Genomic DNA, 26924 nt, shown 5'->3' with positions numbered 1-26924 from the left:
AAGGGATACATGATTGAGTTAATACTGGAGGATTTCTACAGAAGGTGAAAACTGTCAGTCATTCTGTTTTAAGTGGGGGTCGTTGTTAAGCCTCCTGCCTCTTTGATGTTTCAGTGCCTCCTTTCAATTTTTGTGTATCCACCTCTGTCTGGACTGGAGATCAATGCCTGGCCCCCTCTTTAAAAGCTGCTGCCAACAGCTCTCAGTCAGACTGTGGACTGTCTTAGTAAAGTTGCTCTTAGCAGGAGCTGTGCTAAAACAGGCAGGAGTAACAGAAAAGGGAACCTTCTCCCTGCATTGCATGCCTCTGAGAAGTTAAAGGAAATCCCTCCTTGGTTAAAAAAAAAATGGTCAACGGCTGGAATACGCTGTCGCTCGGGGTCCTCTGTACCTTACTCTGGTCAGTGCTGTCTGATGGGATCCACCACCACCACCACCACCATCACTATGCCGAGGAGGTCAAGGCTGCCATGCTTGGGAAACTGGGGCTGACAGAGGCTCCCCGCCTCGCCAAGAGAGACCTGGAGAATGTGGTGGTCCCGGCTCATGTGAGGAACAAGTACATCTCCATGCTTAAGGTCCACGCGGACAAGGAGAGAAAGCGGAGAGCCCTGCCCAGTCTGGCTGGCATCTTAAGAGGAGTTCCAGGCAATTCAGGTAAGTAATGCTTTAGGTAATGTTCATATCTCTGCCGTTATTAATCACCTTAATCCAGGGAGTGAATGCGTGCATGTAAAAAGAATGAACCTACACTTTTACTGCGCCTTTCGCAGACTTACAGACAATGAAGTTTTTTATTTGAAGTGTAGTCACTTGTCTTAATGTAGGAGACACAGCAGCTAATTTGTGCACAGCAAGATCCCACAAACAGCGATCAAATGAATGACTAATCTGTTTTCTTGACGTTGGTTGAAAACTAAATGTTGACCAAATATCACTCAGGGATTTTTTACACCTCCCCAAGAGAGCAGACAGGGTCTCGGTTTAACATCTCATCTGAAAGATGCCATCTCCAGCATTGCTGTGCTCCACTCCCTGCGGTGTTATATCACGCCTTCAAATTTCTGGAGTGGGATTTGAACTCACAACTTCTGCCGAAGAGGCAAGAGTGCTACCAACTCAAAGAGTTTGTGCGTGTAGCCCGGGGAGCGTGGATGCAGTCACAGGCCAAATCTTTCAAATTGTTTGTAATCTCCTGTAAGTTTAGGACCAGGAGATAAAGAGTGCAGAACTGAGGCTGTTCACTGTGTCCCTGTGTGTGCTTGTTCCCCCAGTCAGGATATCTAATCCAACTCCGCCGCAAAGGCGCAATGGGGAAGGGTCCCTGTCTTAAGACCTTTCTGCCACAGTGCACCGAGGGGCTGGGAACTGTTGAGAGTCCCTCGGGCTGTACAGCTCAAAATGAATGTCTGAAAATGATTGTGATATTAATTTATTGTGTTGATGCACCTTGTGATACACGTTGTAAAAGTTGAACCTGATTGCGCCTTTGTGATGGTGATTTTGAAATGGTTTGGTATGTTCTTCCAGATATTTTATGAAAAGTATATTTTTCCAAAAAAAAAAATCTAATCCAATCCCCTGTACCCTTTAGAATTAATTTCCTCAGGTTTTAATTTCCTTTTAAATGTCCTGACTTGATTTAGACTGTCACTTGCAGTAACACATTCGAATTTTAATATTCCTTCCAATGAAAAGATACTTATTTTTACCATCCCCTAGGAGTAATTGTCAAACGTCTGTCCCTAGCTTCATTTTTAAAAAAAAAAAGTTTTGTGACCTGCCCACCCAGGCTAAAGTTTGCCTAAAATATCATTGGCTCAGACTGGGGTAAGGGACAGTTTCAGTGGTCTCATCAACCAAGTGTTGCCTCACCCCAGTGGGAATCAGAAACCTGCCTGATTTCCCTGCTGTCCCATCCCAGCCCATTGAGACCACTGTGAGGCTTGGACTGGGCTAACTTGGTCTAGGCTTCACAAGCTTATTTTCTGGTGTGGTGTAAACCTTGTGTAAATCTAATCAGTTACTAATAAACGTGTTCCACACACACACACACACACAGCCTCAGCCTTGTCTGAAAGGGCTTTTTACAATTATAGCTGCAAATTGTTGAGTGATTCACACAGCCTGACGCATTACAAAGGCTTCAGCCGATTTTGCACTGTCTGGAATGCACAGTTAACTCTCAGAATTTTAACATGATGTCTTCTGAAGAAAAGACACAAATATTCCTGGACAATAAAGCTGGAAACGAGATTATAAACTGCCTGTCTCATTTTACAACACAGAAGGAGGCTACTGGGCCCACCATGCCTGTGCCAATGCTTCTAGAGGAGCCATTAAGTTAGTCCCACTCCCCCAAGTTTTCCACATAGTCCTGCAAACTGTAACTCCTTCAGTATTCATCCAACTCACCACTGCAAGTTATTATTCAATCGGCCTCCACCGCCCTTTCAAGCATTGCGTTCTAGGTCATAATGACTCATTCTCCTCATCTCCCCGCTGGTTCTTTTGTCAATTCTTTTGGTGTCCCCTGGTTACTGACCCTCTTGTCAGTGGTAAACGATTCTCCAACACTTCATAATTTTAAACGCCTCTAATAAATCTCTCCTTAAAATTGTCTCTGCTCAAAGGAGAACAATCTCAGTTTCTCCAGTTTCTCCAGTCCCTCCACATAACTGAAGTCTCTCATCTGTCTGGTAAATCTTTCCCACACCCTCTTCAAGGCTTTGACACCCTTCCTACTAAAAGTGTGGTGCCAGAGTTGAACACCAGCTATAAAGCTGTAAAGCTCCCTATCAAGGTCAATGTGTAACATCCTTACTTTTGCATTCTACGCCTCTGTTTATAATGCCAAGGAACAATCTTCTCAATTTGTCCTACCTCCTTCAACGATGAGTGTATATAAACTCCCTAGGCCACTCTGTTCCTGCACCCCCTTTAAAATTGTACAACAGCCACAAGTGCTTTGCCTTTTCAAAGGTTGGTGAAAAGTGAGATCAATAGATTTATGCCAGGCAAGGTGCTCAAAGGGTTACGGAACCAAGACTAGCAACATAGGAGGGGTAGACGGGGATAAGATTGAGATCAGCCATGATTTAATGGGATGGCAGAACGGGCATGAGGGGCTGAATGGCCTACTCCTGTTCCACTTAGTTTTTGTATCTTGTTCTTCCTCACAAACATATGTCACGTTTGACATTGCTCTGCTCCATTTCCCCAGATACGACAGGAGACGTGCTTTATTCGGACCCCAGCAGGCAGAGGCTGGTTTTTGATATGAAGGGGCTGATCCCTGAAAACAGCGAGGTGTCCATGGCGGAGCTCAAACTCTTCAAGAAAGGCATCCACAAGGGGGAGCTCCCTCCCAGGAGACACAGCCGGCCGGTTAACAACGCCAGGGTCAGCGTGTACTGGGTCAAGATTCTGGCTGACGGCAGTAACAGGACCTCACTCATAGACTCCAGGTAAGAACAAAGCCCCCGCGTGCTTTTCCTCCTTCTCTCCAGCCATCCCCTCTGAAATTTGGCTAACAATCCCCTTTGCCGGGGCCATCCTGAGGCAGATCCGGAGTGTCTGCCAATGAGGATTAGGGGTGTGGAAAGGAGATTCATACAGACCAAAGTCCATCTAGTTCACTTTCAGTCATCCTGATAATTACACGATACAACAATAATGGAGTTCCTGACCTCTATCAATTGGTCTCGAACAGTCCCAGTTGTGGGGTGGGGAAAACTCGAGCAGTGGAGAAGTTTGGGAAACAGATTCGGAGTCACCAGTTCCACCTGTTTCAGAGATAGATAACCTGAAGTATCGGTCCTGCAGATTTAGTCTGGATTTACGCCCCTTTGAGCTTCCAAATGGGAGTTGCTTCTGTGCTGATGTGATAACACTGTGTCTCCCACCCTGTTGACAGGCTGGTCCCCATTCTCGACTCTGGCTGGAAAATGTTCGACGTCACCCAGGCCGTCCACTACTGGCAGAACACCAAGGAGAGCGAGATGTACCTGGAGGTCTGGATCGAAGCTGAGCGACCAGGGCGGCACGCGGCTCAGCTGGCCAGATTCGTCAGCTTCACTTCCCAGAATCCTGCTGACCGGAAGCTGGGAAAACCAGAGCTGGTCCTGTACACCCTCAACTTCAGCGAGTATGGGTAGGTATCTTTTAGCTGAGTCCTCGCAGAATTTAAGAGTTTAAGACCCTCCCGAGGGTAACCAAATCTAGTCACAGGACCTCCTATTGGCCATCTAGTTGCACAATCTTCCCACGGTCAGTTGGAAAGCCAGGCAGAGTTCTTAGTTTCCGACTGGATTCACCTTGACTTTTAGTGAAATACTGCATCTCCAATATTTCTAGCATAAAGAAATTGGTTCGGAGGCAATTAAAGGAACGCCATTTTTATGTAACGCCTCAGTGATTCCTCTCCTGGTTTGCTCGCAGCAGTGTCCGAGAAATTAATTTGTAATTCCTGGAGATTCCAGGTTAACCCTGGGGGGGTGGCAACTTGGAAGATATTAGTGCGACACTCTCTGTGTAAAAAAACGAGTCACTCCAGCTTTCAAACAACACAGGGTGGAGATTGGCGTGCAGATACAAGTGTGTGAATACCTGTGTGTGAATGCAGATACTAATGCACAAATTAGATATTAGTACAGATGCTAAAGCACAGATACCAGTGTACAGATACTAATGTATGGATAGCAGTCTGACAGTGCAGGTTTGTGAATTTCTGTATGTTAATACTAGTTTACAGATATGAGCGTATGAGTGCAAGTCTATGAATGCCAATGTGTGATTACTAGTGTACAGATACTAGTGTGTGGGTGCAAGGCTGCAAATACTAGTGTGTGAGTATTAGTGTACAGATACTAGTGTGTGAGCCATTAGCATACTTGGAAATACATTTGGACACAAGACGGTAGCACAAGAAATTCCTTGCAGGCATGAAGTTGAAAGACTCATTGTTTCGAATGAGGCTGAATGTCATGCTGACCCTGAATGGGGTCCACCTGATTTTACTGTGTGCTTTCTCCTGCTGTGGAGTTGGCAGCAAATAAGTCTGGGAACTCCCAGTTACACACTCCGTCTGGTCCGTCCTCTGCTACTGCGACACAGAAATTTAGGGAGGAGATATAATCAGGGATAGAGGGATGGTCAAGGGGATTGAGGACATGGAATTAGGGTCATTAGGGGATCTGGAGCAGAGGGATGGGTGGGGGTCAGGGGTTGGGCAGGGGGATTTAGCGGCAGAGGGGTGAACAGGATGTTATAGGCTGATTGGAATCATTTACCTAATGGGAGCAGTAAGTCCAAGTGTTTGAGTCGGGTGTCAGGGACGGGGAGAATGATTTTATTTTCCATCGTGCATTGTACTGCTGTGGGGTCTAGTAGTGTAATGGTTACATTACTGAACTGGTGATCCAGAGATTGTGTGACCAAAAACGCTGCCACAACCACCTTCTTGAAGGGCAATTAGGAATGGGCAATAAATGGTGGCTTTTTACAAACCTGTTTCTTTTCCTCCTTTATTTTTAGAGCTGCTGGGGACTGTGGAGGGAGCCGAACCCGGAGGAGCGGGACCTGCTGCAGGCAGGAATACTTCATCAACTTCAGGGAGTTGACCTGGACCCAGTACTGGATCATCGAGCCCCCCGGCTACCAGGCCTTTCACTGTGTGGGGGGCTGCAAGCAGCCACAGTGGCCCTTTGAGTATGGTGAGAGGAGCTGCGCGGTGGTGGAGAGCGCCTCACTGCCCGTGATGTACCTGGTGAAGAGGGGCGACTACACCGAGATCGAGGTGGCAGAGTTCCCCAACATGATCATCGAGAAGTGTGGCTGCACCACAGACAATGTCTCAGTGATATAACGGCGACCTCCGTGGGTTTATGGGATGCTCAGGCCTTGCTTTGTCCTTTTCCTTGACTCCCCCGTTCCATGAAGGCTTTGCGGCCCGGTGTTTCCATGGTTACTGACACATGCGTCTCCACCTTGCTCTCTGAGTAGCCCGGGCAACTGAATGTCGGCAGGTGATTTGGATGTGGGCTAGCTGGGAGAGGGGAATTGCCGTGATCGGGAAACTGGGCAGCTCAGTTGGTGGAGCATCATCAAATTTTTTTAATCTGTGGCTCCAGGGTTTTAGAATCACAAACCATTCATGCCTGATCCGTTGCTTTTTATTCAATCTGGCCATCGCTGGCATTTATTGCCAACCTCTAGTTGCCCTGCCAAGGTGGTGATGGTGGTGTTATCTTTACGAACTGCTGGTACCGATTTGGTGCAACCAAGCCCTGGCTTACTAGGCCACCTCACAGTCGGACACCTTGGTGCGGGGACCAGAGTCACATATAGGTCCAAACCAGGTAAACTAGGATGGTAGCTTTGCTTCCCTAAAGGGAGATTAGTGAACAAGTTGGGTTTTTGAATCAGCTTCATGGTCACTTTTACTGAAAATACTCTGAAATAAATCACTATGCCCCTCCCCAAATTTAAATACTCGAACTGCCATGGTGTGATTTGAACTCCTCCTCCTGGGTTATTAGTTTAAGTTACTGCATTATTTATCCACTAATAGAACCACTACACTACTGGACCAATGCCTGCTCCAGTCCCAAGATGAGCTGGGCAGTTTTTAAGACAGCACTCTTGGTTACATCCCGGTTGTAAAGACGCATTTCCCATTCGACCGAGACGCAGCCAAAACATTAGAAGCACTTAGTTGTATCGGAATCATTCGAGAGAAGTGGCTTTTGACTCATACACCCTCAAACCCACACTCTCACACTCAGACCCACACTCACACTCAGACCAGCAAACTCACACTCAACCCACAATCTCACACTCAGACCCACACTCACACACTCAAACCCATACTCTCACACTCACACATACACTCTCAGACCCACACTCATACTCAAACCCACACCGACTCACACTCATACACTCTCAAACCCATACTCACACTCAGACCCACACAGTCACGCTCAGACCCACACTATCACACTCAAACCCATACTCTCACATTCAAACCCATGCTCACACTCAAACCCACACACTCACACTCAGACCCACACTCTCACACTCAAACCCATGCTCACACTCAAACCCACGCTCACACTCAAACCCACGCTCACACTCAAACCCACGCTCACACTCAAACCCACGCTCACACTCAAACCCACACTCACTCAAACCCACACCCTCAAACTCAACACTCTCACACTCATACACCCTCAAACCCACACTCTCACACTCAGACCGACACTCTCACACTCAGACCCACACACTGCCCCCCTGCGCTCTCCTCCGCCAGCCATTGATCTTCTATTGGGGTGACCAAGGGAGGAAAAATAAATCACACAATTTTGTGATGTGGATCCAGAGATTTGAGATTGGTCAGTCAAGACCAGATGAAAGTTGGAGCTTTCAGTGTGATTTACATTGTCATTTATTAGAGAAAAGATTCTTCTGTAATATGATGGGATATGTTCCATGTGTATGGAATCATGCTGGTTGGCATCATGACCACACCGCGATTTCAAAAGCATGTATGATATTTGTAAATAAAAATTAAATAAACTATATATTGAGTTAATCCCAGTCGGGATGTATGGTGCTATTCTCTGAGGGAGCGCTGCACTGTCAGAAGTCGCGGAAACATATTTAATAGTAACTTTCAAAAGGGAATTGGATAAATTCCAGAACGTGAAAGGTTTTTCAGGGCTCTGGGGCAAGAGCAGGGGCAGTGGGGATTAAATGGATAATTCTATCAAAGAGCCAGCATGGACACGATGGGCCAAAAGGCCTCCTTCATTGTGGTTTGATTCTAAATACAGAAGCGTGGTGATAATAACAGGGTATGGGGGTGGTGGGGAGGGAATACTTAACATTTGGGGGTCATGGAGCAGTGAAGGTGAGGGTAGCATCCTGATCTCACCCACAGGAAGTGACAAGGTGCTCCTACTCAGTTGCACTCTGGCTAGGCAGCCCTTCCCCTCCTCACAGCTTGTACATTGCACATTTAGCTCCATCATCTACTCCCTCCATTGCTCTCTCCTTTCTCTAGGAGCTGTGTCCCCTCCCCCACTTCCCCATCCCATTCCTCCTCATTGTCCAGGACTTCCTGCACAAACTTTCCCCTAGTCAGTAAATAGAGGCCATAAATTTTAAAACAGAAAATGCTGGAAAAGCCCAACAGGTCTGTGGAGAGAGGAACAGAGTTAATGTTATGAGTCTGCACTGGAGGGGATGCAGAGGAGATTCACCGGGATGTTGCCTGGGATGGAACATTTAAGTTATGAAGAGAGGTTGGATAGACTTGGGTTGTTTTCGCTGGAGCGGAGAAGACTGAGGAGCGACCTGATCAAGGTGTACAAGATTATGAGGGGCACGGACAGGGTGGATAGGGAGCAGCTATTCCCCTTAGTTGAAGGGTCAGTCACGAGTTCAAGGTGAGGGGCAGGAGGTTTAGGGGGGATGTGAGGAAAAACATTTTTACCCAGAGGGTGGTGACGGTCTGGGATGCACTGCCTGGGAGGGTGGTGGAGGCGGGTTGCCTCACATCCTTTAACAAGTACCTGGGTGAGCACTTGGCACATCATAACATTCAAGGCTATGGGCTAAATGCTGGTAAATGGGATTAGGTAGGTAGGTCAGGTGTTTCTGACGTGTTGGTGCAGACTCGATGGGCCGAAGGGCCTCTTCTGCACTGTGTGATTCTGTGACTCTTAGAGTCAAACCATTAACTGTTTCTCTGTCCACAGATGCTGCCAGACCCGCTGAGCTTTTCCAGCATTTCCTGTTTTTATTTCAGATTTCCAGCATCCGCAGTATTTTGCTTTTACCTCAGTGGAGTCTTTAAAACTGGCTAAGAGCCCAGAGCTGGATGAGGGCAGATATCTCAGTGGGGTGATAGAGCTGAGGGAGATCACAAGAGATCCGGAGAGGAGAGGCCATGAAGGGATTATTATTTTTAAAAATTGGCAAAACACTTCAGAGGCTGAAAATCTATAAAATTTTAAAAAATAAATTCCAAATATTCAGCAGGTCAGGATAAAAATCAGAAAACGAACACATTAAAACTCAGGGGAAGGTGTAAATTTGAGATTGTCAAAGGGAACAAAGGGAGAGATTAAGGAGTTATTTTGTGTGTGGAGCGTTAAGACGTCTACGTGTGAAATAGCAGGTTCCCCACCACCATTTGGGACTGTCTGCAATCATTGAATGAACTTGAATATGTACTGTCCATCTCCCCCCACTCTGCCTCCACCCATCTGTTGAATTTTTCACTGACCCTCCCCCCCCAACATTATTCCAACACAACTTCTGCCCTCTGTAAACTTGGGCTCATCCGAAATCCCACAGGTACCCAGTCTGTGCGTTAGCAGCCCCTTGTCACGCAGGAAGAGCAGCATTAGCAGCTTATTTACACCGAAAGAATGGAGCAGAAGGAAATTTAATCAAGCCTTGTACCTGAGGTCGGCTGTGCGACCTGGGACATCGTTAATGGACAATTCATGTTTTTGTTTTCAGAGGAAAACGAAAGACGGTGAAATTAGACTTGCTGCTGTTTCTCTTTATTGTCTAAATGCAATACACAACAATATTCCCAGTCTCTTAGCACCCACTCAGTCAGCATGCTCACCTCTCCAGAGCCCCTGGTTTAGGTACCAGCCGCCTGATGGCTGTCTAGTGACCACCAGATACACGAGCCTCCAGTGTTGGGAGTCACGATGTGTGGGTGTCGGTGTGAGGACAGGTCCCAGTGCCCACGCCGCGACACACCCTGTGGCCGAATAGCCAGCCGACACAGTGCCTCATTTCCAAATCTTTCCAGAAGCGGCCAGTAGACAGAGCAGCGTGCGGGTTCCAGCCGGGACTCCCACCCAGGCTGCTCATGAGAAATGTCCATGAGGACTGGTAACCCCAGAGACCAGGAGGCTGCAAGGACCTGCTTTCAGAGGCATGGAATAAAACCAAAACACTAATACTCACTGTCAGACCCACACACTCACTCAAACTCACACTCAGACCCACACATACTCTCAAACCCACACACTCACACTCAGACCCCCACACACACACTCAGACCCACACATACTCTCAAACCCACACACACACTCAGACCCACACTCACTCTCAAACCCACACACTCACACTCAGACCCACACACTCACACTCAAACCCACACTCACACACTCAAACCCACACTCACACACTCAAACCCACACACTCACACTCAAATCCACACTCACACACTCAAACCCACACTCACACACTCAAACCCACACACTCACACTCAAACCCACACACACACACTCAAACACACACACACTCAAACCCACACTCACTCTCAAACCCACACTCACTATCAAACCCACACACTCACACTCAAACCCACACTCACTCTCAAACCCACACTCACTCTCAAACCCACACACTCACCCAAACCCACACTCACACTCAAACCCACACACTCACTCAAACCCACACTCTCTCTCAAACCCACACACACACACTCAAACCCACACTCACACTCAAACCCACACTCACTCTCAAACCCACACACACACACTCAAACCCACACTCACACACTCAAACCCACACACACTCAAACCCACACACTCACTCAAACCCACACTCACTCTCAAACCCACACACACACACTCAAACCCACACTCACACTCAAACCCACACTCACACTCAAACCCACACACACGCACTCAAACCCACACTCACACTCAAACCCACACTCACTCTCAAACCCACACACTCACACTCAGACCCACACTCACTCTCAAACCCACACTCACACTCAGACCCACACTCACTCTCAAACCCACACTCACACTCAGACCCACACTCACACTCAGACCCACACTCACTCTCAAACCCACACTCACACTCAGACCCACACTCACTCTCAAACCCACACACTCTCAAACCTACACTCACTCTCAAACTCACACTCAGACCCACACTCAAACCCACACACTCACTCTCAAACCCACACTCACACTCAGACCCACACTCACACTCAGACCCACACTCACTCTCAAACCCACACACACACACACTCAAACCCACACTCACACTCAGACCCACACTCACTCTCAAACCCACACTCACACTCAGACCCACACTCACTCTCAAACCCACACACTCTCAAACCCACACTCACTCTCAAACTCACACTCAGACCCACACTCAAACCCACACACTCACTCTCAAACCCACACTCACTCTCAAACCCACACTCACTCTCAAACCCACACTCAGACCCACACTCACTCTCAAACCCACACACACACTCAGACCCACACTCACTCTCAAACCCACACACTCTCAAACCCACACTCACTCTCAAACTCACACTCACACTCAGATCCACACTCAAACCCACACACTCACTCTCAAACCCACACTCACTCTCAAACCCACACACTCTCAAACCCACACTCACTCTCAAACTCACACTCACACTCAGACCCACACTCAAACCCACACACTCACTCTCAAACCCACACTCACTCTCAAACCCACACTCACTCTCAAACCCACACACTCACACTCAGACCCACACACTCACACTCAGACCCACACACTCTCAAACCCACACACTCACACTCAGACCCACACTCACTCTCAAACCCACACACACACTCAGACCCACACTCACTCTCAAACCCACACACTCACACTCAGACCCACACTCACTCTCAAACCCACACACACACTCAGACCCACACTCACTCAGACTCACACACTCTCAAACCCACACTCACTCTCAAACCCACACTCACACTCAGACCCACACTCACTCTCAAACCCACACAGTCACACTCAGACCCACACTCACTCTCAAACCCACACTCACTCTCAAACCCACACTCACTTAGACCCACTCACTCTCAAACCCACACTCACTCTCAGACCCACACACACACTCAAACTCACACTCACACTCAGACCCACACTCACACTCAGACCCACACTCACACTCAAACCCACACACTCACACTCAGACCCAAACTGACTCTCAAACCCACACATACACTCAGACCCACACTCACTCTCAAACCCACACTCAAACCCACACACTCACACTCAGATCCACACTCACTCTCAAACCCACACTCACTCTCAAACCCACACTCACTCTCAAACCCACACACTCACACTCAGACCCACACTCACTCTCAAACCCACACTCACTCTCAAACCCACACTCACTCTCAAACCCACACACTCACACTCAGACCCACACTCACTCTCAAACCCACACACACACTCAGACCCACACTCACTCTCAAACCCACACTCACGCTCAAACCCACACTCACTCTCAAACCCACAGTCACACTCAAACCCACACACTCACGCTCAGACCCACACACACACTCAAACCCACACACTCACACTCAGACCCACACTCACACACTCAGACCCACACTCTCACACTTACACTCAGGTATACACTCTCATACCCACACTCACACTCAATCCCACACACACACACAGACCCACACACTCACACTCAGACCCATGTTCAGACCCAGACCTACACATTCACACTCAGAACCATACTCTCACACTCAGACCCACACTCACACTCAGACCCACACACTCACTCAGACCCACACATTCACACCCAGACCCACACACTCTCACTCAGACTCACACTCTCACACTCAGGCCCACAAAGTCACACTCTCACGTATGCTCTCAGACACACACTCTCACATTCAGACCCACAAACGCACACTCAGACCCACACTCTCACACTCAGACCCACAAACTTACACTCTCACACTCAGACCCACGCTCTCACACTCAGACCCACAAAGTCACACTCTCACACTCAGACCCACACTCTCACACTCAGACCCACAAAGTCACACTCTCACAATCAGACCCACGGTCTCATACTCAGACCCACAAAGTCACACTCTCACATATACTCTCAGACCCACACTCACACTCAAACCCACACACTCACTCATACACTCTCAAACCCACATCCTCACACTCAGACCAACACACTCACACTCAGCCCACACTCTCACACTCAGACCCACACTCTCACACTCAAACCCATACTCTCACACTCACACATACACTCTCAGACCCAACATACTCACTCAACCCACACTCTCACACTCAGAATGACACACTTACACTCAAACCTACACACACTCTCAAACCCACACTCTCACACTCAAACCCATACTCTCACATTCACACATACACTCGCAGACCCACACTCATACTCAAACCCACACACACAGACCCACACACACACTCTCAAACCCACACTCTCACACTCAGACCAACACTCTCACACTCAGACCCACATACTCACGCTCAGACCCACACTCCCACACTCAAACCCATATTCTCACACTCAAACCCATGCTCACACTCAAACCCACACACTCACACTCATACACTCTTACACTAATACACTCTCAAACCCACACTCTCAGACTCAAACATATACTCTCAAACCCACATTCTCACACTCATGCACCTTCAAACCCACACTCTCACACTCAGACCCACACTCTCAAACCCACACTCTCACACTCAGACCCACAATCTCGCACTCAAACCCACACACTCACACTCATACACTCTCAAACCCATACTCTCACACTCACACTCATACACTCTCAAACCCACACTCTCACACTCAGACCAACACTCTCACACTCAGACCCACACACTCATGCACAGTCTCACACTCAAACCCATACTCTCACACTCAAACCCATACTCTCACACTCAAACCCATGCTCACACTCAAACTCACACTCAAACCCACACTCTCAGACTCAAACATACACTCTCAAACCCACATTCTCACACTCATACACCCTCAAACCCACACTCTCAACTCAGACCCACACTCTCACACTCAAACCCACACACACACACTCATACACTCTCAAACCCACACTCTCACACTCAGACCAACACTCTCACACTCAGACCCACATTCTCGCACTCAAACCCATACTCTCACACTCAAACCTATGCTCATACTCAAACCCACACTCTCACACTCAAACCCACACACTCACACTCATACACTCTTACACTAATACACTCTCAAACCCACACTCTCAGACTCAAACACAGACTTTCAAACCCACATTCTCACTCTCATACACCCTCAAACCCACACACTCACACTCAGACCCCCACACACACACTCAGACCCACACATACTCTCAAACCCACACACTCACACTCAGACCCACACACTCTCAAACCCACACACTCACACTCAGACCCACACACTCACACTCAAACCCACACTCACACACTCAAACCCACACTCACACACTCAAACCCACACACTCACTCAAACCCACACTCACTCTCAAACCCACACACACACACTCAAACCCACACTCACACTCAAACCCACACTCACTCTCAAACCCACACACACACTCAAACCCACACTCACACACTCAAACCCACACACACTCAAACCCACACACTCACTCAAACCCACACTCACTCTCAAACCCACACACACACACACTCAAACCCATACTCTCACACTCAAACCTATGCTCATACTCAAACCCACACTCTCACACTCAAACCCACACACTCACACTCATACACTCTTACACTAATACACTCTCAAACCCACACTCTCAGACTCAAACACAGACTCTCAAACCCACATTCTCACTCTCATACACCCTCAAACCCACACTCTCACACTCATACACCCTCAAACCCACACTCTCACACTGTGTGCGTGTCCATCCCCAATGATGGGGAAGCCCAACATCAGTGCAAAAAAAAGGGCAAAGCTGAAGCATTTTCAGCCAGAAGTGCCAAATGCCTGAGGTCCCCAACATCACAGGTCCCAGTCTTCAGCCAATTTGATTCACTCCTCATGATATCAAGAAACGGCTGAAGGACCAGTAATTAATGTTCAAGCAAAAGGACATACAAGAGGAATATAGACCTGTGACACTGAAAACCAAGAAGTGGTTTTCAATATAGAAAAAACCCATAAGGAAAAGTTTGGTCTTCCTATGTAGATTGTGACTGGATGTCAAGTGTACGCAGACACAGCTGCAAAGAGTGGATTGGGAGTTACAAACAAAGTTGTTGTTTGAATAGGCTTGCTATTGGCACACACACACACACACACACACATGCAGAGGCACACACACAGGCACACACACACACACACACAGGCACACACACAGAGGCACACACATACACACACAAAGGCACACACATACACACACAGACACACACACAGGCACACACACGCACGCAGAGACACACACATACACAGACACACACAAATGCGCACACACACACACACGTGAACAGACACACACACACACACACACACAGACATACACACGCACAGACACACACACACAGGCACACACACACATAGACACAGACACACACAAACACGCACACACACACAGATACACACACGCACACACACATACTCTGAAATGAAACAGAACAGATTAACCTTTCTAGTACTGAATGTCTTTTGAAACTCGCATGTTTGTTAACTGCCAAAAATGTTTATTTTTTTTCTGTAGAATTAGGTCAATTCATCGTGGCTTCAATTTTCCTTTGTCATTACGCAGCAAAGGCTATAGGACCTTACAACCTGGCAGTGGTATGAGATGTGAATGAGAGGTGATCTTATTGAAACATATAAGATTCTGAGATGACTTAGGGGGGGGTGCTGAGAGAATGTTCCCGGAATCTAGAACTAGATTCTCCCATTTAGGATGAAGGAGGAACTTCCGCTGTCAGAGAGTTATTAATCTTTGTGATTACTGCCACTGAGAGCAGAGGAGACTGGGTCATTGAATATATTCAAGGCTGAGTTAGATTGACTTTTGATTGACAAAGGAGCCAAGGGTTATGGGGAGCAGACAGGAAAGTGGAGATAAGATTACAATCAGATCAGCCATGATCTTACTGAATGGTGGAGCACACTTGAGGGATCAAATGGCCTACTCCTGCTCCTATTTCTTATGATCTTCTGTTCTTAGTACTGAAGATTTGTGTTCCAGAACCAGCCATGCCCCTGGCCAAGCTGTTCCAGTACAGCTGCAAATCTGGCATCTAGCTGACAATGTGAAAAATTGCCCGGGTGTGTCCTGTCCACAAAAAGCAGGACAAATCCAACCCAGCCAATTACTGCCCCATCAGAGTCTACTCACAATCAAAAGCAAAGTGATGGAAAGTGTTGTTAACAGTGCTATCAAGCAGCGCTTACTCAGCAATAACCTGCTCACTGACATGCAGTTTGGGTTCTGCCAGGGCCACTCAGCTCCTGACCTCATTACAGTTTGGTCCAAACATGGACAAAAGAGCTGAACTCCCGAGAGTGACTGCCCTTGACATCAAGACCGCATTTGATCACCCTAGTGATCAAACTGGAGTCAATGGGAATCAGGGGTTAAACTCTCCACTGGTTGGAGTTGTAGTTTGCACAAAGGAAGATGGTTGTGGTTGTTGGAGGTCAGTCATCTCAGCTCCAGGACATCACTGCAGGAGTTCCTCAGGGTAGTGTCCCAGGCCCAACCATCTTCAGCTGCTTCATCAATGACCTTCCCTCCATCATAAGGTCAGAAGTGGGGATATTTGCTGATGATAGCACAATGTTCAGCACCATTCGCGACGACTCAGATCAGTGCGTGCCCACATACAGCAAGACCTTTGGCGGAGTAAAGTGATGTGGGCGGGCTAAATGGGCAGCCTGTGGTCCACCCCTTTCTTGGCGAGGAAGTCCCACCCTCGGGAGCTGCCGGCCAATCAGATTGACCGGCAGCTCCATCAGTCCCAGCAGCGCCAACAGCGCATTAGCGGGCACTACCGGGGGTCTAACAGGGGAGCAGGAAAGGGCCATGGATCCCTGGAGACAGTCAAGTGAAGGTCTTGGTCAGGGAGGGTTTGGTCCAGTTAGGTGGGGGGTTGGGGGTGATGGGTTTAAGGCAGCAGGCAGGTAGGAAGCAAAGGGGGCGGTTTATAAAGGGAACACCCTCGAATATAGGAACCCCCACCCCCGCCTTACTTCCCATTCCTTGAAGCATTTGTTTAAACAATTGAGCTACCCACCCCCACAGGACTGCCCACACCAAACTTTTTATGGCCTGGACAGCATATTAGGAGGGTCAGTTGGCTTGGTAGCGAGCCTAATTGACCCTTAATTAATTTGTTAATTAATCGGTGGTGAGTAACTCACCACCTGACTCCCCAAAGCCTGTCCACCATCTGCAAGGCACAAGTCAGGAGTGTGATGGAATACTCCCCACTTGCCTGGATGAGTGCAGCTCCCGCAACACTGAAGATTGACACCATCCAGGACAAGGCAGGCCATTTGATTGGCACCACATCCACCGCCTTAAACATTCACTTCCTCCACCATCGACGCACAGTAACAGCAGTGTGTACCATCTACAAGATGCACTGTAGTAACTCACCAAGGCTCCTTAGACAGCACCTTCCAAACCCAAGACCATCTAGAAGGACAAGGGCAGCAGACACATGGGAAAACCACCACCTGCAAGTTCCCTTACAAGTCACTCACTATCCTGACTTGGAAATATATCGCTGTTCCTTCTCTGTCGCTGGGTCAAAATCCTGGAACTCCCTCCCTAACAACACTGGGTTTACCTACACCACATGGACTGCAGCGGCTCAAGAAGGCAGCTCACCACCACCTTCTTGAGGGTAATTGGAGATGGGCAGATATGCTAGCCTCACCAGTGGCACATCCCAAGCCACATGCTTAACCCACATGTAAGTTCACACACAAATAAATACACACAACAAACAGCCTCATGCTTACCCAGACTGACGTACATTCACACATGAACTCTCACATGTACACGTACACACATATTCATTCGCACATAGGCAGACTCACAGTCTCACACACATGTACACACGTGTGGAAGCACACTCACATTCACACACGCAGACACACAATCACATGTGCAAGCTCACATGCACACTCACAATCACACATGCACTCAAATACACACACACACATGTTCGCTGAAGCACACATATGCACAGTCAGTGGTTGAGAAGAACACTTGCTTGATATCGATGGATCTGACCATGAACGCTCGGGACACAAACAGGGAGTCTATCCTGGAATGGACGGACCTGTGAGGCTGTGACCAGGGGTATCTCCGCTGCGCTCCGTCTGCAGGATAGCTGAAGATATCGTACAGCTTGGCATCTTTTACTGTTTCTGTCAGGAGTCCAGTCTGCTGTCGGCCCTGCTGGATCGTCCAGCTGCATTGATGATCCGCCCAGGATGACTGGCCTGGATGTCACCAGCGGGAGTGGGAGCTGTAGACCCGCCAGCCACTCACTGTTCTGACCAGGGCATACACATTAGTTAACCGGAGCGGAGCATTATTGTACATTACACTTGCTACGAGGAGGCACCCACCCACCACCTCCTTAACCTCGGAGACGGTGAAGTTGCCTCCCCGCAGCAGAATACCCAGGCCGGAGGAACGAGAGCCATTTCCGCCCGACCAGATCGATGGCCCATGGGACCACCATCGTGACCATTGCCTGTAGGAGCTGAGGTGCGGTATCGCACACTCCTGCAGAAACAACAGCTCAGCTTTGACCTTGGCTAGGTAATCCAAGGCCGCAACACATTGTGAAGTAGATTTATTGGTATGCATGTGATGGAAACAATCTTTATCCCCATTTTAAAACATTTTGTCGCTTACCAGGCCTGGTGTCTTTGACAGTTCCAGCCCTTTGGTCTGCTTCTGCATACCCAGAGGGCAGGATTTTCCAGCCCTGCCTGCCGCCGGGATTGTCCAGCCCCACCGAAAGGCAATGGGCTTTTGTCTGGGCCACTGAATCCCCTGCGGCAGGTCCCACCACGATGTGGCCGCATTATCCCGGCCATAGTGTTTGCAAATTGTCTCACTTGTGATTGGCTGAGGAAGCAGTTGTGGCCCACCCCATTTAGAAATGTTCAGCCAGGGGGGCATTGGGGGATTCATGCAAGGAGCAATGTTTGGATTGTTCTCTGTTGGAGAAATCTCCCCCGTCCATTTCCCCCTCCAGGGGGTGTTGCTGCTCTCGATTTCCCGGAGCTGGGATGTGCTGAGTGCTTCACTGCTCTGGGGTTCCTGTAGTTGGGGTGCACTGGCCTCTCCGCTTTGAGGTTGAAGTTGGGGTGCACTGGCCTCTCCGCTTTGAGGTTGAAGTTGGGGTGCACTGGCCTCTCCGCTTTGAGGTTGAAGTTGGGGTGCACTGGCCTCTCCGCTTTGAGGTTGAAGTTGGGGTGCACTGGCCTCTCCGCTTTGAGGTTGAAGTTGGGGTGCACTGGCCTCTCCGCTTTGAGGTTGAAGTTGGGGTGCACTGGCCTCTCCGCTTTGAGGTTGAAGTTGGGGTGCACTGGCCTCTTTGCTGTCTCCAATGTTTTGGAACCTGGGTCTCTCCTCCTCCAGCTCCCTGGAGCTTTGCTGCTTCTTCTGTAGGTGGCGCCCTTGCCCTTCTTTGTCCGAAGAGGAGCAGCAGGTCCTATTGTCTGTGTCGGATGGGACTCACCTCTTGCCACTTGCCTTGGTCCCTTCTTCTTCCAGGTCTTCATCACCAGCCGCCAGCTGCTTCATTAGGTTGATCCTCTGCTGGTTCCTCCTCCATTGATTCAGTCTAGTGAGGAGTGGGTGGTGGGGGTTCGGTGGGGGCACTTTGCTGTTGTTTGACTGTCTGCTGCCTCATGCTTTTCCTTCCTCTTGTCCCTCTCTCTCTGTCCTCCTTTGTCCCATTCTGCGCACTGGAGGGCTTGGTGGGTGGAGGGTTGCAAGTCTCCTGGGTGGAAGTCACCCTCGCTGTTGTGTCAGCTTGCTATCGCCCGCCCGTCGTTTTGGCCGCCTGTGCATAACTGGGGCAGGGGTGGTAGGGGTGGCCTGTCCCACACCCACAGGCTGAGGCACTCGGTCTGCTCGCAGCTTTTGCAGATGGCGGTGCTGCAGTTGGGCTGCCACATGATCAGATTGGCCGCAGGGACAAGACACTTTGGGCTGCCCGGAGTAGACAAGGTACCTGTGGATTCCCCAATAGCAAAGCTGGTGAGGGGAGGGGAGGATTGCTCCCTTCTTACACCCATCTCCAGAATCACCTTGACCTGCTATCTGCTGGTCCAAATCCCGAAGGCGTCTTTGACCTCAGTGCAGTTCCCAAGCTGGTCGATGCACCAGGCGAGGAAGGTGAGCACGTCAATGACAGGAACATGGGGGTTGTAGAGGGGCACAGTCACCACACGGTCCCGTTGCGATGGGAGAGTAAAGAGTGGCTCTACCGTGAGGATTCCCACCTGTGGGTGATCACTCTTCTCCTTGAACACCTTGAGGAATTTCATGCAGGCAGCAACATTCTTGAACGTCACGACAAAGTATCCAGTACTGGGGAAGCCCAGCAGACAGTAGTTCTGCAGCTTCCCTTAATGAAGAAGGCCAGGTCAATGGGTGTACCTCCTTCACTGTCTTTCACTGTCACCCATTGTAGTGAGACTTGAACCTGTGATTTTCTAACTCAGAGGTGGGAGCGCTGTCCACTGAGCCACAGCTGCCCTTAGCACAGAAGCTTTCTGCTGTGTGTCTGTGTTTGGGCCTTGGCTGGCAGTAAAATTAGCTGCTCAGAGGGGCAAGTGGCCAGTAGCAGACAGTGTCAAAGGGAAACAGCTGTGTGTTTTATCCCCGTGCCTGACATCTGGACCTTGTCCAAATGATAATCTGCATGTCCCATTTGGACAATGCACAAACTGAACCACAACCGCAAACACAGATGCTTATTTAGGCTAAGGTGTTAAACCACTGTGCTGACTGTGGTCTAGTAGGGGCCATTTTGAGAAAGGAAGAGATCGGGGTGTCCGGGGAACAGGACAGACGACCCCTCCTCGGTTAAATCACCTGGGTTGGTAACCTGCACAGGAGCCACTGTCAGGTTGAATATTTTCCACTGAGTGCTTGGTGAGAATATTCACCCCTTACAGGAGTCCTTCTGGAGGTAAAGCATGACAGCATCTGGTGATGGCATTCGGACTGCTAGTCTAACTCCACATCGGGGCTGCTAGTCTAACTCCACATCGGGGCTGCTAGTTTAACTCCACATCGGGGCTGCTAGTTTAACTCGACATCGGGGCTGCTAATTTAACTCGACATCGGGGCTGCTAGTTTAACTGGACATCGGGGCTGCTACCTTAACTCGACATCGGGGCTGCTAGTCTAACTCCACATCGGGGCTGCTAGTCCAACTCCACATCGGGGCTGCTAGTTTAACTCCACATCGGGGCTGCTAGTTTAACTCGACATCGGGGCTGCTAATTTAACTCGACATCGGGGCTGCTACCTTAACTGGACATCGCGGCTGCTACCTTAACTCGACATCGGGGCTGCTAGTTTAACTCGACATCGGGTCTGCTAGTCTAACTCGACATCAGGACTGCTAGTTTAACTCGACATCGGGGCTGCTAGTTTAACTCGACATCGGGGCTGCTAGTTTAATTTGATATCAGGGCTGCTAGTTTAACTCGACATCGGGACTGCTAGTTTAACTCGACATCGGGGCTGCTAGTTTAACTCGACATCGGGGCTGCTAATTTAACTCGATATCGGGGCTGCTACCTTAACTCGACATTGGGGCTGCTAGTTTAACTCAACATCGGGACTGCTAGTCTAACTCGATATCGGGACTGCTAGTTTAACTCGACATCGGGACTGCTAGTTTAACTCGACATCGAGACTGGTAGTCTAACTCGACATCGGGGCTGCTAGTCTAACTCGACATCGGGGCTGCTAGTTTAACTCGACATCTGGGCTGCTAGTTTAATTCGACATCGGGGTTGCTAGTTCAATTCGACATTGGGGCTGCTAGTCTAACTCGACATCGGGGCTGCTAGTCTAACTCGACATCGGGACGGCTGGTTTAACTCGACATCGGGGCTGCTAGTCTAACTCGACATCGGGGCTGCCGGTTTAACTCGACATCGGGGCTGCTAGTTTAACTCGACATCGGGACGGCTGGTTTAACTCGACATCGGGGCTGCTAGTCTAACTCGACATCGGGGCTGCTAGTCTAACTTGACATCGGGGCTGCTGGTTTAACTCGACATCGGGGCTGCTAGTTTAACTCGACGTCGGGACTGCTGGTTTAACTCGACATCGGGGCTGCTAGTTTAACTTGACATCGGGACTGCTAGTTTAACTGGATATCGGGGCTGCTAGTTTAACTCGACATCGGGACTGCTAGTTTAACTCGACATCGGGACTGCTAGTTTAACTCCACATCGGGGCTGCTAGTTTAACTCGACATTGGGGCTGCTAGTTTAATTCAACATTGAGGCTGCTAGTTTAACTCGACATCGGGGCTGCTAGTTTAACTCGACATCGGGACTGCTAGTTTAACTCGACATCGGGACTGCTAGTTTAACTCGACATCGGGACTGCTAGTTTAACTCGACATCGGGACTGCTAGTTTAATTCAACATTGAGGCTGCTAGTCTAACTCCACATCGGGGCTGCTAGTTTAATTCAACATTGAGGCTGCTAATCTAACTCGACATCGGGGCTGCTCCCTTCTCCTTGAACACCTTGAGGAATTTCATGCAGGCAGCAACATTCTTGAACGTCACGACAAAGTATCCAGTACTGGGGAAGCCCAGCAGACAGTAGTTCTGCAGCTTCAAATCCCTTAATGAAGAAGGCCAGGTCAATGGGTGTACCTCCTTCACTGCCTTTCACTGTCACCCATTGTAGTGAGACTTGAACCTGTGATTTTCTAACTCAGAGGTGGGAGCGCTGTCCACTGAGCCACAGCTGCCCTTAGCACAGAAGCTTTCTGCTGTGTGTCTGTGTTTGGGCCTTGGCTGGCAGTAAAATTAGCTGCTCAGAGGGGCAAGTGGCCAGTAGCAGACAGTGTCAAAGGGAAACAGCTGTGTGTTTTATCCCCGTGCCTGACATCTGGACCTTGTCCAAATGATAATCTGCATGTCCCATTTGGACAATGCAAAAACTGAACCACAACCGCAAACACAGATGCTTATTTAGGCTAAGGTGTTAAACCACTGTGCTGACTGTGGTCTAGTAGGGGCCATTTTGAGAAAGGAAGAGATCGGGGTGTCCGGGGAACAGGACAGACGACCCCTCCTCGGTTAAATCACCTGGGTTGGTAACCTGCACAGGAGCCACTGTCAGGTTGAATATTTTCCACTGAGTGCTTGGTGAGAATATTCACCCCTTACAGGAGTCCTTCTGGAGGTAAAGCATGACAGCATCTGGTGATGGCATTCGGACTGCTAGTCTAACTCCACATCGGGGCTGCTAGTCTAACTCCACATCGGGGCTGCTAGTCTAACTCCACATCGGGGCTGCTAGTCTAACTCCACATCGGGGCTGCTAGTTTAACTCCACATCGGGGCTGCTAGTTTAACTCGACATCGGGGCTGCTAATTTAACTCGACATCGGGGCTGCTACCTTAACTGGACATCGGGGCTGCTACCTTAACTCGACATCGGGGCTGCTAGTCTAACTCCACATCGGGGCTGCTAGTCCAACTCCACATCGGGGCTGCTAGTTTAACTCCACATCGGGGCTGCTAGTTTAACTGGACATCGGGGCTGCTACCTTAACTCGACATCGGGGCTGCTAGTTTAATTCAACATCGGGACTGCTAGTCTAACTCGACATCAGGACTGCTAGTTTAACTCGACATCGGGGCTGCTAGTTTAACTCGACATCGGGGCTGCTAGTTTAATTTGATATCAGGGCTGCTAGTTTAACTCGACATCGGGACTGCTAGTTTAACCCGACATCGGGGCTGCTAGTTTAACTCGACATCGGGGCTGCTAATTTAACTCGATATCGGGGCTGCTACCTTAACTCGACATTGGGGCTGCTAGTTTAACTCAACATCGGGACTGCTAGTCTAACTCGATATCGGGACTGCTAGTTTAACTCGACATCGGGACTGCTAGTTTAACTCGACATCGGGACTGGTAGTCTAACTCGACATCGGGGCTGCTAGTCTAACTCGACATCGGGACTGCTAGTCTAACTTGACATCAGGACTGCTAGTTTAAATCGACATCGGGGCTGCTAGTTTAACTCGACATCGGGGCTGCTAGTTTAACTCGACATCGGGACTGCTGGTTTAACTCGACATCGGGGCTGCTGGTTGAACTCGACATCGGGACTGCTAGTTTAACTCGACATCGGGGCTGCTAGTTTAACTCGACATCTGGGCTGCTAGTTTAATTCGACATCGGGGTTGCTAGTTTAATTCGACATCGGGGCTGCTAGTCTAACTCGACATCGGAGCTGCTAGTCTAACCCGACATCGGGGCTGCTAGTCTAACTCGACATCAGGACTGCTGGTTTAACTCGACATCGGGGCTGCTAGTTTAACTTGACATCGGGGCTGCTAGCTTAACTCGACATCGGGGCTGCTGGTTTAACTCGACATCAGGGCTGCTAGTTTAACCTGACATCGGGGCTGCTAGTTTAATTCGACATCGGGGCAGCTAGTTTAATTTGACATCCGGACTTCTAGTTTAACTCGACACCGGGGCTGCTAGTCTAACTCAACATTGGGGCTGCTAGTTTAACTCGACATCGGGGCTGCTTGTTTAATTTGATATCAGGGCTACTAGTTTAACTCGACATCGGGGCTGCTAGTTTAACTCGACATCTGGGCTGCTAGTTTAATTCGACATCGGGGTTGCTAGTTCAATTCGACATTGGGGCTGCTAGTCTAACTCGACATCGGGGCTGCTAGTCTAACTCGACATCGGGACGGCTGGTTTAACTCGACATCGGGGCTGCTAGTCTAACTCGACATCGGGGCTGCCGGTTTAACTCGACATCGGGGCTGCTAGTTTAACTCGACATCGGGACAGCTGGTTTAACTCGACATCGGGGCTGCTAGTCTAACTCGACATCGGGGCTGCTAGTCTAACTCCACATCGGGGCTGCTGGTTTAACTCGACATCGGGGCTGCTAGTTTAACTCGACGTCGGGACTGCTGGTTTAACTCGACATCGGGGCTGCTAGTTTAACTTGACATCGGGACTGCTAGTTTAACTGGATATCGGGGCTGCTAGTTTAACTCGACATCGGGACTGCTAGTTTAACTCGACATCGGGACTGCTAGTTTAACTCCACATCGGGGCTGCTAGTTTAACTCGACATCGGGGCTGCTAGTTTAATTCAACATTGAGGCTGCTAGTTTAACTCGACATCGGGGCTGCTAGTTTAACTCGACATCGGGACTGCTAGTTTAACTCGACATCGGGACTGCTAGTTTAACTCCACATCGGGGCTGCTAGTTTAACTCGACATCGGGACTGCTAGTTTAATTCAACATTGAGGCTGCTAGTCTAACTCCACATCGGGGCTGCTAGTTTAATTCAACATTGAGGCTGCTAATCTAACTCGACATCGGGGCTGCTCCCTTCTCCTTGAACACCTTGAGGAATTTCATGCAGGCAGCAACATTCTTGAACGTCACGACAAAGTATCCAGTACTGGGGAAGCCCAGCAGACAGTAGTTCTGCAGCTTCAAATCCCTTAATGAAGAAGGCCAGGTCAATGGGTGTACCTCCTTCACTGTCTTTCACTGTCACCCATTGTAGTGAGACTTGAACCTGTGATTTTCTAACTCAGAGGTGGGAGCGCTGTCCACTGAGCCACAGCTGCCCTTAGCACAGAAGCTTTCTGCTGTGTGTTTGTGTTTGGGCCTTGGCTGGCAGTAAAATTAGCTGCTCAGAGGGGCAAGTGGCCAGTAGCAGACAGTGTCAAAGGGAAACAGCTGTGTGTTTTATCCCCGTGCCTGACATCTGGACCTTGTCCAAATGATAATCTGCATGTCCCATTTGGACAATGCACAAACTGAACCACAACCGCAAACACAGATGCTTATTTAGGCTAAGGTGTTAAACCACTGTGCTGACTGTGGTCTAGTAGGGGCCATTTTGAGAAAGGAAGAGATCGGGGTGTCCGGGGAACAGGACAGACGACCCCTCCTCGGTTAAATCACCTGGGTTGGTAACCTGCACAGGAGCCACTGTCAGGTTGAATATTTTCCACTGAGTGCTTGGTGAGAATATTCACCCCTTACAGGAGTCCTTCTGGAGGTAAAGCATGACAGCATCTGGTGATGGCATTCGGACTGCTAGTCTAACTCCACATCGGGGCTGCTAGTCTAACTCCACATCGGGGCTGCTAGTTTAACTCCACATCGGGGCTGCTAGTTTAACTCGACATCGGGGCTGCTAATTTAACTCGACATCGGGGCTGCTAGTTTAACTGGACATCGGGGCTGCTACCTTAACTCGACATCGGGGCTGCTAGTCTAACTCCACATCGGGGCTGCTAGTCCAACTCCACATCGGGGCTGCTAGTTTAACTCCACATCGGGGCTGCTAGTTTAACTCGACATCGGGGCTGCTAGTCTAACTCCACATCGGGGCTGCTAGTCTAACTCCACGTCGGGACTGCTAGTCTAACTCCACATCGGGACTGCTAGTTTAACCCGACATCGGGGCTGCTAGTCTAACTCCACATCGGGGCTGCTAGTCTAACTCCACATCGGGGCTGCTAGTCTAACTCCACATCGGGGCTGCTAGTCTAACTCCACATCGGGGCTGCTAGTCTAACTCCACATCGGGGCTGCTGGTTTAACTCGACATCGGGGCTGCTAGTCTAACTCGACGTCGGGACTGCTGGTTTAACTCGACATCGGGGCTGCTAGTTTAACTTGACATCGGGACTGCTAGTTTAACTGGATATCGGGGCTGCTAGTTTAACTCGACATCGGGACTGCTAGTTTAACTCGACATCGGGACTGCTAGTTTAACTCCACATCGGGGCTGCTAGTTTAA

The 26924-nt window shown here is 49.3% G+C and overlaps 1 protein-coding gene across 1 annotated transcript; it reads left to right on the top strand.

Annotated features, from left to right (window-relative positions):
* Positions 1-347: 347 nt before the first annotated feature.
* LOC144681148 (left-right determination factor 2-like) lies at positions 348-5866 on the top strand. Its single transcript, XM_078542875.1, has 4 exons — positions 348-657; positions 3224-3467; positions 3917-4153; positions 5536-5866. Exons 1-4 carry the CDS (start codon positions 348-350, stop codon positions 5864-5866), a joined length of 1122 nt encoding a protein of 373 aa, XP_078399001.1.
* Positions 5867-26924: the final 21058 nt, after the last annotated feature.

This window comes from Cetorhinus maximus, chromosome 5, assembly GCF_964194155.1.
Source record: "Cetorhinus maximus chromosome 5, sCetMax3.hap1.1, whole genome shotgun sequence".
Lineage (NCBI taxonomy): Eukaryota > Metazoa > Chordata > Chondrichthyes > Lamniformes > Cetorhinidae > Cetorhinus > Cetorhinus maximus.
This window is presented reverse-complemented; position numbering and strand designations above follow the sequence as displayed.